This window comes from Bolinopsis microptera, chromosome 7 (assembly GCF_026151205.1).
Source record: "Bolinopsis microptera isolate Bmic1 chromosome 7, MBARI_Bmic_1.0, whole genome shotgun sequence".
Lineage (NCBI taxonomy): Eukaryota > Metazoa > Ctenophora > Tentaculata > Lobata > Bolinopsidae > Bolinopsis > Bolinopsis microptera.
Genome location: NC_087078.1, coordinates 13,992,104 through 14,009,177, shown reverse-complemented (window position 1 = coordinate 14,009,177; position 17,074 = coordinate 13,992,104). Strand labels below are relative to the sequence as shown.

At 38.7% G+C, this 17,074-nt stretch overlaps 1 protein-coding gene across 2 annotated transcripts; it reads left to right on the top strand.

Moving 5' to 3' along the window:
* The first annotated feature begins 3,449 nt into the window (after nt 1–3,449).
* Nucleotides 3,450–16,450, top strand: LOC134818484 (uncharacterized). Of its 2 annotated transcripts, XM_063828072.1 has the most exons (15): nt 3,450–3,983; nt 4,297–4,444; nt 5,355–5,432; nt 6,399–6,497; nt 6,979–7,104; nt 8,304–8,358; nt 8,577–8,787; nt 9,143–9,383; nt 10,038–10,216; nt 10,340–10,450; nt 11,589–11,766; nt 11,953–12,091; nt 12,207–12,290; nt 14,242–14,408; nt 15,687–16,450. In XM_063828072.1, exons 1-14 carry the CDS (start codon nt 3,807–3,809, stop codon nt 14,378–14,380), a joined length of 1,965 nt encoding a protein of 654 aa, XP_063684142.1. In that variant the 5' UTR covers nt 3,450–3,806; the 3' UTR covers nt 14,381–14,408; nt 15,687–16,450. The 2 variants fall into 2 exon arrangements, with proteins under 2 accessions (XP_063684142.1, XP_063684141.1); XM_063828071.1 differs by lacking the exon at nt 14,242–14,408 and having other exon boundaries at nt 15,687–15,985.
* Nucleotides 16,451–17,074: the final 624 nt, after the last annotated feature.

Genomic DNA, 17,074 nt, shown 5'->3' with positions numbered 1-17,074 from the left:
TGCTATTGGTTACTGTCGTGCTGCTATTGGTTACTGTCACGTTGCTAATTAATTGGTTACTGTTGTGTTGCTTTGGTTACTGTCGTGTTGCTATTGGTGACTGTCGTGTTGCTATTGGTAACTGTCGTGTTGCTACTGGTTACTGTCGTGTTGCTATTGCATTTGCATACAGCGGTGTTGCTATCGATTACTGCTTTTTCGTTATATCATTGGTTGATGTCACAGGCCGGATAAGCTGGATAATGGTATGCGAACTAATTGCTCCTTCATAAATAATTGCTCCGCACTAGATGACACCTGGCTAGAGTACACATCACTCTGTCCGTTTATTCTTAAATCTAATTCGCTTCCCTTAACAATAACATATTTTTGATTATTGGGGGAGAGTTGTTCTTTTGTCCTCCCTTAGGTTACAACATTCTCCTTGTATTCTGCGTTAAGCACTTTGTTAGAGGATATTCACAAACAGCTTGCAGTTGCAGTATCACAGGTTTTCAAGTCAAGAGAATTAAATGTTCACCAGGTACTTACACAGCTCTCTGATATGAATATTTATTTGGGACACGTGACAAGAATACAGCCCTTTGATTTGTTGATAGCTCATTTGATGAGCACAAGTCGAGCGTTTTGCTCAATTTTCTAAACGGCTGTTATATTATTACTGTTCCTTGATATTGTCCTTGAAAATCGGGCTGTGTCGTCAAGTCTATTATTAGCCTGTTGAAAATCTAGCAATGTTTGAATTAGATGTCGCTGGTATTGAAGGACAAGGTAAAACCCACTATGTTGTGAGGTGGATTGTTCTGAATCACAAAGTTTGTAAGGCTCAAACTGCAAACAAACATCTCTCCATCCTGGAGGAATATTTCCTTAGTCTCCGTACCGGGAAATCTGCTTTGGAAATAATTAAATTAGCCTCATCACTTACGGGCCACTTTAATACAAAGGTGCAGGTAAAAATAAACCAAAATAAATAAAGATCCTAACTCTGGCTGAAACAGTTATTTTGGCACCTGTCAGGTCCACTAACGTGAAGGGCAGCTCACTGGAGAGGATTCTCAGGAATCCCTAGCCTGGTAGTTGACACTTCAGAGGAATCCCTCCGTGCAGCAGGGTATGAGTAGTATGACGCAGTGTTGTAATTAGAGCTCTTATAATCACCCTCCCTCCCTTCCTTCATCCAGTATAAACACTTCTTTCTGCTCTCTTCACACCCCCACTGCTTCCTGAACCATAATACTCGATAACCTTCTTAGCAACACTCCCAGCTTCCTGGCTTATTTCTGTGTTATTTCTGTGTTCACAACATGTACACTCCTTCCTTAATACGGGGTTATTTCTGTGTTCACAACATGTACACTCCTTCCTTAATACTGTGTTATTTCTGTGTTCACAACATGTACACTCCTTCCTTAATACGGGGTTATTTCTGTGTTCACAACATGTACACTCCTTCCTTAATACGGGGTTATTTCTGTGTTCACAACATGTACACTCCTTCCTTAATAAGGGGTTATTTCTGTGTTCACAACATGTACACTCCTTCCTTAATACGGGGTTATTTCTGTGTTCACAACATGTACACTCCTTCCTTAATACTGGGTTATTTCTGTGTTCACAACATATCCACTCCTTCCTTAATACGGGGTTATTTCTGTGTTCGCACACTGATCCCGTTTTGTGTGTGCCTTTTTAGAACGGTCCTGATCACTTCAGAGTGATGCATCCGCTAAATGCTAATGATTGTTTTGTTTTGTTTTCAGATCAGAGCTTCTTTAGTTTAGTCATAAAGTCATAGTCAGCGTTGTCCATGTGAAAACTAAATATTTTAATTTACGCTGCATTAAATATTTCCTTCACTCGCGCACACATTCATACGATAAAAGAGAGCTTTAAAAATCTGTATTTGTTGTTAAAACTTGTGCTTAAATATTGTTCTTGTCAGGCTGATTTTATTCATGGCTTCCTTGCTACTCAACAGCAGTATGTCCAACAACAGCTGGATTTACTGTGTCGAACATTCGGTGCTAACATTTAGACCGTGTTATAGACGTACTCCTCCAGGGTACACCTGGGCCATCTTCAGGCCAACTAGACACTGCTAGATAACACTGCTAGACCCAACTTCCTACTACTTACTAGACCCCTTGTGACGTTGTAGCTGGGTGACGTAGTTTGAGTGTTTGACATGCCGGCTAAGTTAGCGGATATTTGGTATATCTTGATACTCTCTGCCGTACACTCGTACGCTGCCTTGTTCTTGTAACTAGATCCAATATCTTATTTCTAATTTCTAATAATAATATTATGTTGTATCTACAGTGCCAACTTGTAACCGTTACCAATACGGTTTGCGTTGCTGAATACTTATCGGTCACAAAAATAATATTTTGCTTAACTGTGCTAAACCTGCTGCTTGCCTTTCAGTGCTGCTCAGTTTTGTGTGCTACCTAGCTTTGTGTGCTACCTAGCTTTGTGTGCTACCTAGCTTTGTGTGCTACCTAGCTTTGTGTGCTACCTAGCTTTGTGTGCTACCTAGCTTTGTGTGCTACCTAGCTTTGTGTGCTACCTAGCTTTGTGTGCTACCTAGCTTCGTGTGCTACCTAGCTTCGTGTGCTACCTAGCTTTGTGTGCTACCTAGCTTTGTGTGCTACCTAGCTTTGTGTGCTACCTAGCTTTGTGTGCTACCTAGCTTTGTGTGCTACCTAGCTTTGTGTGCTACCTAGCTTTGTGTGCTACCTAGCTTTGTGTGCTACCTAGCTTTGTGTGCTACCTAGCTTTGTGTGCTACCTAGCTTTGTGTGCTACCTAGCTTTGTGTGCTACCTAGCTTTGTGTGCTACCTAGCTTCGTGTGCTACCTAGCTTTGTGTGCTACCTAGCTTCGTGTGCTACCTAGCTTCGTGTGCTACCTAGCTTTGTGTGCTACCTAGCTTTGTGTGCTACCTAGCTTTGTGTGCTACCTAGCTTTGTGTGCTACCTAGCTTTGTGTGCTACCTAGATTTGTGTACAACCTAGCTCTGTCTGAGGGTATATTACCGGTGCAGCCGGTACACCCTGTAGTTAACTAGCTCTCGCCATTAGGAGCAGTATGTGCTACTTTTCATCGCCTACCCGCGGTATGCACTCAGCATATTTTTCATAAAAAATACTGTCCTATTGGCTGTTTCGTCATTATAGCTTAATCTAATTTGCCCTCTTGTTTGTTCCTGAATTATTAGCTGTCATCTGGCGATATTATCCAGATTTTTTTGATTCCTCTACCCTCTGGTGGTTACGTGACCCATATCATTGTAGGGCTGCACTCAGGCCTTCAACGATTGGCTGTGAAATTCCCTGATTTTGTATGAAATCACGGACATTGTAGGATATTATATTCTCTAATTAACGCTGTGTACTGATGATAATGTCAGGGTTTTACTTAACTTCTGAAATATAACACCAACCTTCTTAGCAAGTCACGCCGGAAAATGTCATAGCGTGTCGACAATCAGCTGAAAAGAGAAAATACTCTTGTGGATATTGTGAGAGACTTGATCTGAGATTTATCTGCAATTTTGATAGAATCTTTGTGTTTTGAGGCTATTCCTTGTGTTTTGAAGACTTCCGGTGTTATCAGAAACTAGATACTGTTGCTCAGAAATAACCGAACAGTAGGGTCATTCAAACCAGGTGTTTCAGTGATAAGACCAAGAATCTTCTAGACTCAAACCAGCACCTCCCACCAGTCACATCGCTCTATTTCTGTCAAACCAACCAATCACAACGCCGTATTCCTGCCACGTGACCCGAACCAACCAATCAGAGACATGGTTACCACCACCCCCCAGAACAAGATCACAACAAACAACCCGGACATGACGACTAACCACCCTGATGTAGTCACGGTGAGCTGGGTATCAGAGATGCTCTCCAGTGCTATGACTGAAGCTGCTACCACTCTCAGTACTATGGTCACTCAGTCTGCCTCCTTCAACCCTGTTCAGGTTCAGTTATTCTACCACGATACTGGGGTGTAGTTCCTTGAGATTTTATCAATTCAAAACATTTTCTCCGTTTGAAACTGAAAACCTACCTAATTACTGATAAGCATAATTTGATCTGGACACTAGAGTAGTTGAAAGTTTGTCCCCCAAATGGTTGATGAATGATGATGTTGTATTATGTATAGTCATTTTGGCAGTTGAAATTGCACAGCTAAAGTTGTACATGAAACGTGCAATCTTGCATTATCATGAGATTGTTAACTTGTGTACAACTGTCAAATAACACCACAACTAACCCCTCTTGTTATGACAGGTGCAGACAGAAGGGGAGACAGTGTTCGCAGATGATAGTACGTTAAACAAGAGTGGAGATTATGGTACAACGACGGGAACCTACCCAACAAGCTCGTGGTACACCTCCAGCAGTACTTTCTACACTGATTCCTATACACATCTTACAGGTAATACCACTTTTTAATTGAGTCTAGCCTTTTTACTTTTTAGGTATAGTTATATGTTATGAATAATCTTTTTCTCGATTAACTTAAGAGAAAGGCTGGATTTTATCAGTTTTAATTTCATTTAATCACACGCGTCCAGACTTTTCTAAAATGAAAACTTTCAACTTTTAAACTTTTAAAGTAACAGCTCATTTGTACGCAGGGGGGGGGGGGGGGGGGGGTACCAATGGCATAAATGGCATAATGGAGAATTGGCCAACAAAATTTCCATTTATGCCATGAAATTTCTATGCCATTTGATGAATTTTATGCCATTTTTCTCCATTCTATGCCATTGGTACCCCCCCCCCCCCCCCCCCGTACGCAGTCAGTGTACGCAAATGTGTACGCACATTTGTACGCACATTTGTACGCACATTTGTACGCACATTTGTACGCATATTTGTACGCACATTTGTACGCACATTTGTACGCACATTTGTACGCACATTTGTACGCACATTTAGTTGCCCATCACACAGAGACTTGACAGTGACTTTATTGCTAGCTGAGTAACACATCAGTAACTTGGCTGGAGGTTTGATGCCTTACATGGTCATACAAACAGATCATAACCCGCTAGTGATGTTGGTTTTGGTATGACTTCATCTCAATATACAGCTCCTATTGTTGGGATTCTAGTCGGTGGCTCCCTGTTAGTGTAGCTACAAACTACCACACAAACTACCACACAAACTACCGCACAAACTACCACAAAAACTACCACACAAACTACCACACAAACTACCACACAAACTACCACACAAACTACCACACAAACTACCACACAAACTACCACACACTACATTTTATTATGCATGTTGATATTCAATATTGATTATTATATTTAGTTTAATGTTTCTAATTTCAGATGAGAAATCATACCACGAAGCTGCGGAGATAATTCTGGCAGTATTTTTTATCGTTCTCACTTTAGCGACTATTGTAGGTAAGAATGCTCACTTTAGCGACTATTGTAGGTAAGCATGCTCACTTTAGCGACTATTGTAGGTAAGAATTTTCACTTTAGCGACTATTGTAGGTAAAAATGCTCACTTTAGCGACTATTGTAGGTAAGAATGCTCACTTTAGCGACTATTGTAGGTAAGAATGCTCATTTTAGCGACTATTGTAGGTAAGCATGCTCACTTTAGCGACTATTATAGGTAAGAATGCTCACTTTAGCGACTATTGTAGGTAAGCATGCTCACTTTAGCGACTATTGTAGGTAAGAATGCTCACTTTAGCGACTATTGTAGGTAAGAATGCTCACTTTAGCGACTATTGTAGGTAAGCATGCTCACTTTAGCGACTAGTGTAGGTTAAAAAGCTCACTTTAGCGAAAATAGTAGTAGGAGAATTACTACTTATAATTTACACGTAGACTCGCTAACAATAAAGCAGTAATATATTTTACATTGTTAGAGAAGGGAACGTCAACTAGTGACGTGATAAAACCTAATAACAGGATTAGGATAAGTCGCTAATTTACCATTAGCGTCATCCTTTGTGGAGTGTTCAATCTGTAATCAGCGACACAGATAACGGTTTAAAGTGTCATTATCGAGTTATTCTCACTGTAAGCCCCCATGAGTGCCCGGAAATAGCACCTAGAGATACGTAATCTTGTTCGATCAACCTTGACCTTCTGTAACGTTTAGAAAATCCTGGGCTTGAATTCTGCCCTTTTTGCAGACATGAAATAAGGTTCTGGATCGCCGGAAAATCTACAATTCATCGCACCTGATCACAGCGAAAAGAATAGGTTTCGCAATAAAAGTTGTAAGGGTCATCAAAAAGGGCTAAAGTTAATGGCAATCCAATATACAACTAGTACTGTGAATGCTGTTTACGGCCATGTTTTACAGTTTACCCCCAAATAACTGTAACTGACCAACCCCTCCCAATTTGCCAGGTAACATGATGGCCCTGACTGTTTTCACTCGGATACCTCTCTCAAAGACTGTATCCGTTATCTTCTTTACCAGTATGGCTATTGCTGACCTTTGTAACGGTATGTTTGGAATTGTCAATGTTATAGCCTCATTTTCATTACATTGATTTCGATTTGGTGGATAAAATTAGAGTTTACTTTTAAAAGAAGTGCTTTTTCCGGAATTAGATTCTTTCATTAAAGCGCAAATATTCGAACATTTGAATATATATATTCGATTTAATCCGCGATTGCTGTAAGATGATATATGATTTACTATGAATGTTTTGATATTGACCAGGTTTTGAAAAATTAAGACATAAAATACATGAATGACAATATTTGACAAATTTGGTGGTCTAAACGGTCTCTGGATATCAAAGCTCTGCATTGGAGTTGAGCCAAGGAGAATTGACTCGAATTGGTTTGACTCGAACTGGTGACCAAACCTCTAAAGTCTGGTGGTGAAACCAGATAGGTTCCCTATTTTCTAATCTCTATTTTCTAAATGTGCTCAGTAATTTATAAATCAGGACTAGTTTCTTACTGTGGACTATTACAGGTATATTTGTGATGCCGTTCTCAGTCTACAGTCTACTGAACGAGAACAGGACAATCAGTGGACTAGAGGGAAATTCTACTGGCAGTACTTTCAACGAAGCTTTACAAAGTTATTGTACTTTCTCAGGTACTTAACTGTTTAGATACCATTTTTACCTTAATTTCATATTCTTGGTTGAAAACTTGATGCAGTATATCTAGTTCAGAGACTATGACTATGGGGTCTGGCGAATCCAGCTAAATATTCACTATGAGACACGCTAGTTGACAAAGGTCTAGGAGTGTACGCGACGTTTAGAAGTGAACATTATATATCAATGAAGACCCTGAATCTCGTAAAAAAGTTGATGATTGCAGAGCAATTTGCTGAATAATGATATTGAAGAAGCTCTATAAATATACTTTTGATGTACGTTGAAGCTATATTTCTCCCGTTGTGACGTATGTCTTCTGAGCGAGTTAAATTTCCAACTTGCTGTGGTCAATAATTTTAACGCGGGGAGGCACAGTGGAATGACAGTGCATGAACATTGAACAAGTCTTACAACACGACGCTAATTTCAGTGGTTTCGGGCTGGTGTGTAATTTTCGTGATTAACTTCTAATTATCAGGTTAATAAGTTGCTACAAATATTCCCCACTCATGTCGAACTTCACACATAGTTCAGGTGTGATGACCACACCCATTTTATCTGCACCTGCTACTTCCGTCTCCATCACAATGCGTTTAGGGTATTTTTTTATTGGTTATAACTTATTCGGGGAAGCATTACAGCGGAAAACGTCATAAAATGTTAAAACAATAAGCTGCAATTTGAGTTTCAAATTGGTAGTTTTAACAAGTGTATGAAACCTTGAATAATGACAAAGGATTCTGACAAATATATTTTCTGCGACAACAAAACCAACGTTTTAAAAGTTGCCAGAAATTTAGTTTAAATGTTCCAAACAGCAAAATAAGTCCTGACATCCTGGCAAAAGTCCAACTGAATTTGATCGGAACCGCTCTATGACTCTATACAAAATGCAGGATAGAGACGGTGATTTTATTAAGCATTAGCGAACAGGAAAAATGTTGACTGTGTTTAGCCGTCGCTCATAAATATTGATCGGAGATTTAAACACTATATATTACGCAGTTCTTTATTTGCAAACTGGAACTTTAAAAAACAAAATTGAACACATTTATTGAAGATGATGGCATGATCTTTGAAAACTTTTATGCTTCTAAACTCTAAGCAAATGTAATTTCTTGCTCGTAAAACTTAACTTCCACAGGATCTCTAAACATGATGTCATGATGAACTGACAGATGATTATTTTCAGGAATCGTGATGAACACGTCAAGTAAAGCTGCCTTGTTTACCCTAATCCTAATTTGGTAGGTTTAGGTTACTACTTAATTTTATAAGGCCATAACTAAGCAATTATTTCCTTATAAAGAAATGGAATATTGTGTGAATTTTGATCGAAAAAACTTAGAACCAATTTTATGAATATTTAAAGGTTGACCTGTTTAATGTTTAGTGTTCATCCTTTGGCATGAGGTTTATCCTATACTTTCAACCAGTTGATCTCCTAAAATGAGAAACTTTTCAGTTTTGACCGGTTTATCTCTGTGCACGACGCGCTGCACGTGCACCTTATCATGACAGTGAAGAACTGTCTGATACTAGTGATCACGTGCTGGGTCTCTGCCCTGCTATTGGCTATCTTCCCTTATCTTATACCTGATGACGCTGTCATGGATACCAGCGAGAACAGACCTTTTAAAGTTATTAACTATCAGTATGTCCCCCAGTTTACCCAGGTAACTCTGACTTTTTTATCTGGACTGTATTTTATTAACTGCACTTTATTAACTCAAGATTACACCGCATTACTAAAATTATATTAAATTTAAGTACCTTTCACTCTTTATTATCATGTTGAAAAGAATATTACAGACTAGGATTACCGATTAGTAACGAGATATTTCTACTGACTATCTAGTACCTATAATTTATATTCTGTATATAATATACAGGGTGTGCCACATGAAATATTACTTTTCTATACTTTTATAATTAATAATTTTTCGAAAAAGTCAAATTTTATATGACGAACCCTGTATAGTGTATAATACTCAGGATAACACAAAGATAATATTCTACTCATGATTTCAGTGCTCGTACCGAGTAGAGGACATGTTTGACATCTTCAAAGTGGGAGAATATGTAGGTCTGTACAGATACGTGGAGAGGAACGTGAGCTTAGTGCAGAAGAACGACAGTTACTCGGGGGACTACTGGGAGATACCGGGGAGAACCCCAGATCTGGTGGCGTACCCTCCGTACGTGTCCACAGCGTACTTCTTCGTTAATATCCTGCCAATTGTTGTCCCTACTTACCTTATCGTCTTCTTTTGTGAGTTTTGTGAAATGATTTGTTGTTATTATTTATTATCATGTTGTTGTGGTAACTTGTTCTCACAGTTAAGCTTGGGCTCGTCACAGATTAAGTGAGATTTGTTGTGGATAGCTGGAGAAACGTCTTGGTATTTCAAGTTTTTCATATGAATATTCAGAGATTTTATCTACTGTAAAGGAATTACCAAGAAAAAGTAAGGTTCTTCTTGGAAACTGAAATTTTAGTGACTGCATTAATCCTTGCTATAATAGCTGACCTTATGAGAAATTAATATTGATTAAAGTATTTTCACAGCTGAGCCGCGGTCTGCTTTCTTTCTGGGTATATTGTCTTGTTTGGCTTTATCTCACATTATATGCTCAGTCAACTGCGTTTGATTTAATTACTATACATCACCAAGTCGGTCTGATTGATAGGCTGGGTTGTGGATATTGTTCAATATAAACTATCATAAAGGCTGAACTGCTCCTTGACGGCTAACTAAACTAATTGAACATCTGACTACTTAATTTATGAACTGTCCCGACATAGGGTGATAACACTACCACACAAATCATCACACCATGAACATATATTGTATACTGTATACTGTATACTCTAAAATGTATTGTATGATGTATAGTATAACGTTATCATCTCCTTCTCATTCAGGTGTGGCTGTGATAGTGATTCTACACAGGATATTCAAGAACTCAAAACGTATAATACAGCAGATTGAGCCGCCCGATTTGAAAAGGAACCGCTCATTCAGAGGGTCAGTTGCCCTGACTAAGGAACTTAGATCTCTCAGTTTCAAGAGGAAAGCGGCAGAGAAACCTATTACAACCCAGGTACAATCTCCTGTTCGCTAATTAAGAATTCAATAATTTTCCGTTATATCTCTGCATGTTTTTTGCGCGACTAGGGCTCAAGTTTCGATGATTTGTTTAATCTAATCCCATGTTTTCTCCTAGATGAGCAAGGTTGATGCTGGTTACACGGAGATACACACGGGGCAAGGAACTGCATCTGAGGACTTGGAGGGTAAAGTCGTTCTGAGGCGAACTAGTAGAAAAATTAAAGAGGTGATTAGTTATATTCAGTTACAATCAGTTAAATTGACGAAGGTGTTTTCTGTTTGCCTTGCGTAAAATAAGAATGTTACTTCCCACAGGCCACGATACAGCTGGTATTGTCTAAACTTCTAAAGCCAAAGGTCAAATAGTTGGCGTGTTTTAAAGTTTTGAGTAGTTGACATTTTCCTCAAATTTTTAATGTTTCTTTAGCTCTTTGACGTCTCATTGTCTAGCGTTGACCATTCAAATTATTTTGGCACTTGAAAAGTAACTTATATGTAGTGTTCCGGAAAAATTCAAGCAGGTTAACGTAAACTACAGTCACGTTAACGTAAACTAAAACCACGTTAAAACTTAAAGGTAATTAATTACAGCCAGGTTAACGTAAACTACAACCAGGTTAACGTAAACTACAACCAGGTTAACGTAAACTACAACCAGGTTAACGTAAACTACAACCAGGTTAACGTAAACTACAACCAGGTTAACGTAAACTACAACCAGGTTAACGTAAACTACAACCACGTTAAAACTTAAAGGTAATTAACTACAACCAGGTTAACGTAAACTACAACCAGGTTAAAACTTAAAGGTAATTAACTACAACCAGGTTAACGTAAACTACAACCAGGTTAACGTAAACTACAACCACGTTAACGTAAACTAAAACCACGTTAAAACTTAAAGGTAATTAATTACAGCCAGGTTAACGTAAACTACAACCAGGTTAACGTAAACTACAACCAGGTTAACGTAAACTACAACCAGGTTAACGTAAACTACAACCAGGTTAACGTAAACTACAACCAGGTTAACGTAAACTACAACCAGGTTAACGTAAACTACAACCAGGTTAACGTAAACTACAACCACGTTAAAACTTAAAGGTAATTAACTACAACCAGGTTAACGTAAACTACAACCAGGTTAACGTAAACTACAACCAGGTTAACGTTAACTACAACCACGTTAAAACTTAAAGGTAATTAATTACAGCCAGGTTAACGTAAACTACAACCAGGTTAACGTAAACTACAACCAGGTTAACGTAAACTACAACCAGGTTAACGTAAACTACAACCAGGTTAACGTAAACTACAACCAGGTTAACGTAAACTACAACCAGGTTAACGTAAACTACAACCAGGTTAACGTAAACAATACCCGAAGTCCGAACCTGGCCCGAGATCGGTGGAGCCAGATCAGTGTTAAGAGTTTGCAGAAAAGAACTAAAGCAGATCATCAGAAGAAAGCCATTAACACAGTTATACTTATGTTGATGTTCTTCGTATTCTGCTATGCTCTTGAGTGGTTCAACATATTCAGTGAGATATTTGAATTTTAAAATAGCTTAATAACAACTCGCATTAATCTAAAAGAATTTTCAAATTCCAATTCATTTGTCTTTACTATTTCTGGGCCTTACTTAGTGTCTTTACACAAACGTCGATAATGGCTCCTCAAGAATTTCTGCTGTCAATAAGTTGTGTATAACCCTCGCCCCCTTACAGATGGTTTTTTCCTATATCTGGGTATAATGAACTCAGTGCTGGAAGGCATGAAGGCGGCCGCTATCAGCTACTACTGTACACTTACTACTATTATGAAGTATCTGAACTGTGCTGGCAACCCTTTCCTTTACTATTTCAGGTTTTTATTTTTAGTTAACAACTACACTGCGAGCTCGCATTTCGTGTTTAGGTATTTCTGAAATGTTTAAACTTATTATCCGGTGTTTTCCCAACTAACGTTCCTTTAACTTCAGGATGTCCCAGTTCCAGAAGGAAGTTAGGGGACTGACTCAGAGCTGGAATGGAACAACGAATAACAAGATTCAGACTTCTGGAAGGTATGTGTCATCAATCACAGTTATCATGTGACCAGTTATCATGTGACCAGTTACCGTGTGACCAGTTACCGTGTGACCAGTTACCATGTGACCAGTTACCGTGTGACTAGTTACCGTGTGACCAGTTACCGTGTGACCAGTTACCGTGTGACTAGTTACCGTGTGACCATGTGACCAGTTATCATGTGACCAGTTATCATGTGACCAGTTATTATGTGACCAGTTACCATGTGACATGTTACCATGTGACCAGTTACCATGTGACCATGTGACCAGTTATCATGTGACCATGTGACCAGTTATCATGTGACCAGCTTTTCTAAGCACAACACTTCTATATTTCGCCACTAAAACAGCGTTTGAAGGGTTTCGTATGCCTATTTGGAATGCAGCTGTGTTTCTAATGAGTGTGAAATGTGAACAAGTGCGCGAGTGACTAGCATTCTTAATTAATTAAGCGTACCGAGAGTGCAGCGTGCAATAATAGCATATCCGTCTTAACTTTACCACTTTCTGATACACAAGATGGTTACTTGTTTCCTTATTCAGCTCCTATAACCATACCACTATTATTGCACGCAGCTCACTCCCTTTCTCCAAATTGCAGTGTTAAGCTGATATGTAAGAGTATATTGAACAGATTAAACTTTATAGTGCAAGTGTTAAGAGTGTGAAAAGCTATTCCAACGGCCATGGCCTCGGCCATGGTTGCCATGGTGACCATGGGTTCAGACACATCAATGGGCTGACACATGGACGCAAAATTGTGAGTCTTATCTCTAATATCATGGCGGACCAATCCTTCTTGTGCAAACATTTAGGTGGGATCAAGTTCAAAATGTGTGATCTTGGATTTAAATGTTCCCTGATTTTTACGAAGTAAAGGGATCCTAAAAGAAATCAAATCAAATGCATAATTTGATAAAACTAACTTGATTATGAGTCCTGTTTGCACGGGAAATATTGGGCTGCCCGGAATGAAACTTGTTTGAATGGTAAGGTGAATGCAATACTACCGTGATTAAAGCCAGTTCTCCTGTCCTGATGTGTGTGACATGTAAATACTGTGTGGAATGTGTGAATATCATGTCAATATAATGTGGATTGTGGTGAATATGTGAATAATATGCGAATAATATAATGTAGAGAGTATGACGAAGTGTCTATCTTAATTGTACGTTATTGTGGGTGTGACTGCGAATTCTGGGTCCTTGATGATATAGCCATGATAGTTCAGAATATCTTGGTCGGATGATACAAAATAATATTAATAGTACCAATATAATTTTAACAATGGTATAAAATACAATTAATATTACTAATAATATCTTAACAACGGTACAAGGTATTTCTAATAATACTTATAATATTCGCCTTTTAAAATGTTTTGCAATAAATAATTTTGGTTTCTAACGGATGACTACTAATTAGTTTCGTGTCGTTCTGTCCAAGAGGCCCGTGCCACAGATTGCAATCCCTAGATCGTCGTGCTCTAGGACCTCGTAGTTGCTGGGACATGAATTCACCTGGGTCCTAGGGCCCATGGCCACTGAGGTAATATGTTATGGAGCTCTGGGCTGAAAGTCTGGGGTACGAGATTCGGGAGCACGATGTGCTGGGGCTGTACGACCCATCATTAGAATACATATAAATTACCACGGAAACACCGTCTTTACTATAAATAAGTGTCGTTCCCAGTGGGCAAGTAAGATTTTAGATTTGTTTGAGACGACACAATAATGTTTTTCGACAAAATGAAACATAAAAAATATTGGCGGAAAAAACATAGACTTTCAAAATACTAACTGATTTTATCAAAAAAATCCGCCAGCTGAAAACAAAGGTTTATTTCTGTTATCTTTAAGATAAGGTTGATTTGTACCAAGATCTAGGTACAATGTCTACCCTAGATCTTGGTCTATAACTGGATGATGTCTACCCTCTACCCCAGATCGGGCCGCTCCAAGAAGGGGTACGTTTCCCTGGTGGGAGGCAAGTCCAGCTCCAGTCTAAAGGCCCGGAACAAGTCGTCCAGTAGCTATAAATACCGACCCTCGTGGTCCATATCCCGCGGGTCACCACCTAGGTGATACGTTACCTAGGTGATACGTGTTGGAGGTTTGTTTAATTGTTCATTGTTCGTGTTTTGTATTTTATACTTGTTTTCATTGTCGTAGTGTAATTGCCATTACTTGTTCCTGATCTCGTTTGATTCCGTCAGCTGCGTTTTACAAGAAAATAAGTTGATTTTATCTTTGTTAAGCACTTGTTATCAATTGACTTGATTCTACCAAGTATACTGCTACAATCTTAAGCACCAACATACATATTACATATTTGCATATATAAGAATAAAGAATATAAAACATACATTTTTACATATTTGCATAAGATATGCGCTGGTCGTTAAGACAGATGCTGTAAATGAACTCCGAGAGCAGTGATCTGTTCGACAACCGACTGCATGGCTAGTGTTTATAAACATATTGATATAGTGTGCTTATAAACATACTGTTTATAAAGTGGTACTGAGTGGGATCTATGTAGTGGATGTAATTATCGTGTAGTAAATTGAGGGTTCCCTGTTGATGTCACTGCACTTATAATTATAAATTGTAACTATGATTCAGAGTGCAATCTGCGTATTTGATCAGCAGCAGTTATTTATTGAGCATAGAATTATTAATATATTATATCAGTGAACATGACGCAAAACTTATATGATGTTGTATGGTTTTACGATTTTACAACATTACATTATAGAAGTGAGGTGATCCTGTGTCACAGTGACACGTCACCGTACTTCCTGTTTTATCATTACTTCAATTTTACCTTTTTTATTTCTCGCGTGTCATGCGAAAGGGACGTCACGTGACAGTAACTAGTAAACAAGGGTAATAATTACCAATCCGAATACTCCTTAACAAGATTGAAGCTTACCTTAATCCGGGCAAAGGGTCACCAGAGATTCAACCTATCACTGTCATAAGTGGCTCTATTTCAAAGTTCCGCTCTCTTGTGATGCCATATCCGCCTCACATTCTCTGATAATTTCATTTGACACATGCCCCAAGGGAGAATCTCCTAGCAATATTTAACACCTTAGTCAATGGATCGCGCTGATAGATTGCAGCATTTCAAAATTAAAATGCCATTACGATCAAACGGTGCAAAAAATAGTGATCACATTCTCTTGTGACCCTTTTCGCCGGTACACTTATAAAAGCACTAGATACCAGGGCTAAATATTAAATAACATATCTATTTATAGCTCATATACCAGACGACTGATTCTATAGCACTCTCAGATTATAGTCTCAGCGGTCGCAACCTAGCTAATTGATTCATTAGCTAATTAACCAACTAATTAACTCATTAATTAGTGAACTGTTTCAGCACCTCTAGACAAGTGTCCGGACCGTCACGACCCATTTCCTCACACCGGGACTCCGCCTACAGGCTGTCAGATAACCTGAGTCGGGGCTCGTTCAAACACCGGGGTAGTTTCACCAGCAGCTACAAAGGTACACCTACTCTCCGGGGCAACTCATTCAGGAAACCCAAGGATATCATCGTGTCGGGGCCATCTCATCGCATTGAGTAAAATAGATGAAATTAGGTTTTATTGATCATATAGGACAAGGATTGCTCTAACCAGAGCCCTCTCGCTTGCAGTAGCGCGCGACCGCCGAATATAGGACAAGAAGGAGACCATCCTCCCAGAAGACTGTTTGGGTAGCTAGGAGACTGGAGTCGCTGTTAGGTTTTATGGCTACAATGTGTTTCAGCTGGATCATTTCCTGTCGTTACTTGTTCAGACAACACGTGGTGACTACTCTAGAGTGTTGTTGATGCCGCGGTTATTTCCTGAGGTTATTTCCCGCGGTTATTCCCCATTTCTTGCGGTTATTTACCGTTACAAGTTAGTACGGGCAGGCAATATAGAACATATGCCTCAAGTGATGAGGTATTCAGTGATTTGTTGCTGATGATAAAACTTAAAAGTCCATTGACAATCACAGTCATTCAGCTCATTTTTTATGATGAGCAAATTAACTAGATAACGATTTTTGATAATAATTACGTTTTTTTTACCGATCTCTGATCTATTTATTTATTCGTATTGATGAAAAACGGCTTGGCTTCGCGACTGATGATGTAAAAAATATAAAATGTATTTAAAGCACCAAAGCATACAATTTTTGCTGGCAATGTAAGCGCCAGCAAAAGCGCTCAAATTAATATAACAAGTTGAAGTTTATCGAACTGAGAAGCCGAGTCAGATATTTTCAGTTTGAAATCATTATTCGCTGTTCACAATTTTTGCAGGATGGGTCATTATATGAATGTCCAAGATAGACTACTACTATTATTATTATATTGTTATTTCAAGTTATTAGAGCAAGTCAGCTTAACCCCATCTTTACACGATCCCCAAATTTTAAGATAATCTTCAATTTTCATCCCATATTTGTAGACATAAAGTTTATGAACTTATTTGTGAATTTTCTTTGCCAATTCATGGCCTTGAATTGAGGTGTAATCCTGGAAACATTGTGAAGTAAAATGTACTTCGAAACAATAAAAAGTAAAACCAATGATCTTGGTTTCTCGGATTCTGTATCTGATTTTGCGCAATCTTTCGACTTCACAAGATTATGAAAACCATTTTCACCCTAAAAGTCGTGTAAACATGGAGTTCTGCTGATTCTCCGACGAATTCTCGTCCTGTTAGAATAACTTACAACTTTGAATGATTATTATTATTATGTCGTGTGCATTTG

Coding starts and splice junctions, on each gene's coding strand:
- LOC134818484 (XM_063828071.1), top strand. CDS start 3,807: ATGGTTACCACCACCCCCCAGAACAAGATCACAACAAACAACCCGGAC. Junction 4,445..5,354: donor TTCCTATACACATCTTACAG/GTAATACCACTT, acceptor TTCTAATTTCAG/ATGAGAAATCATACCACGAA. Junction 12,291..15,686: donor AAGATTCAGACTTCTGGAAG/GTATGTGTCATC, acceptor GAACTGTTTCAG/CACCTCTAGACAAGTGTCCG.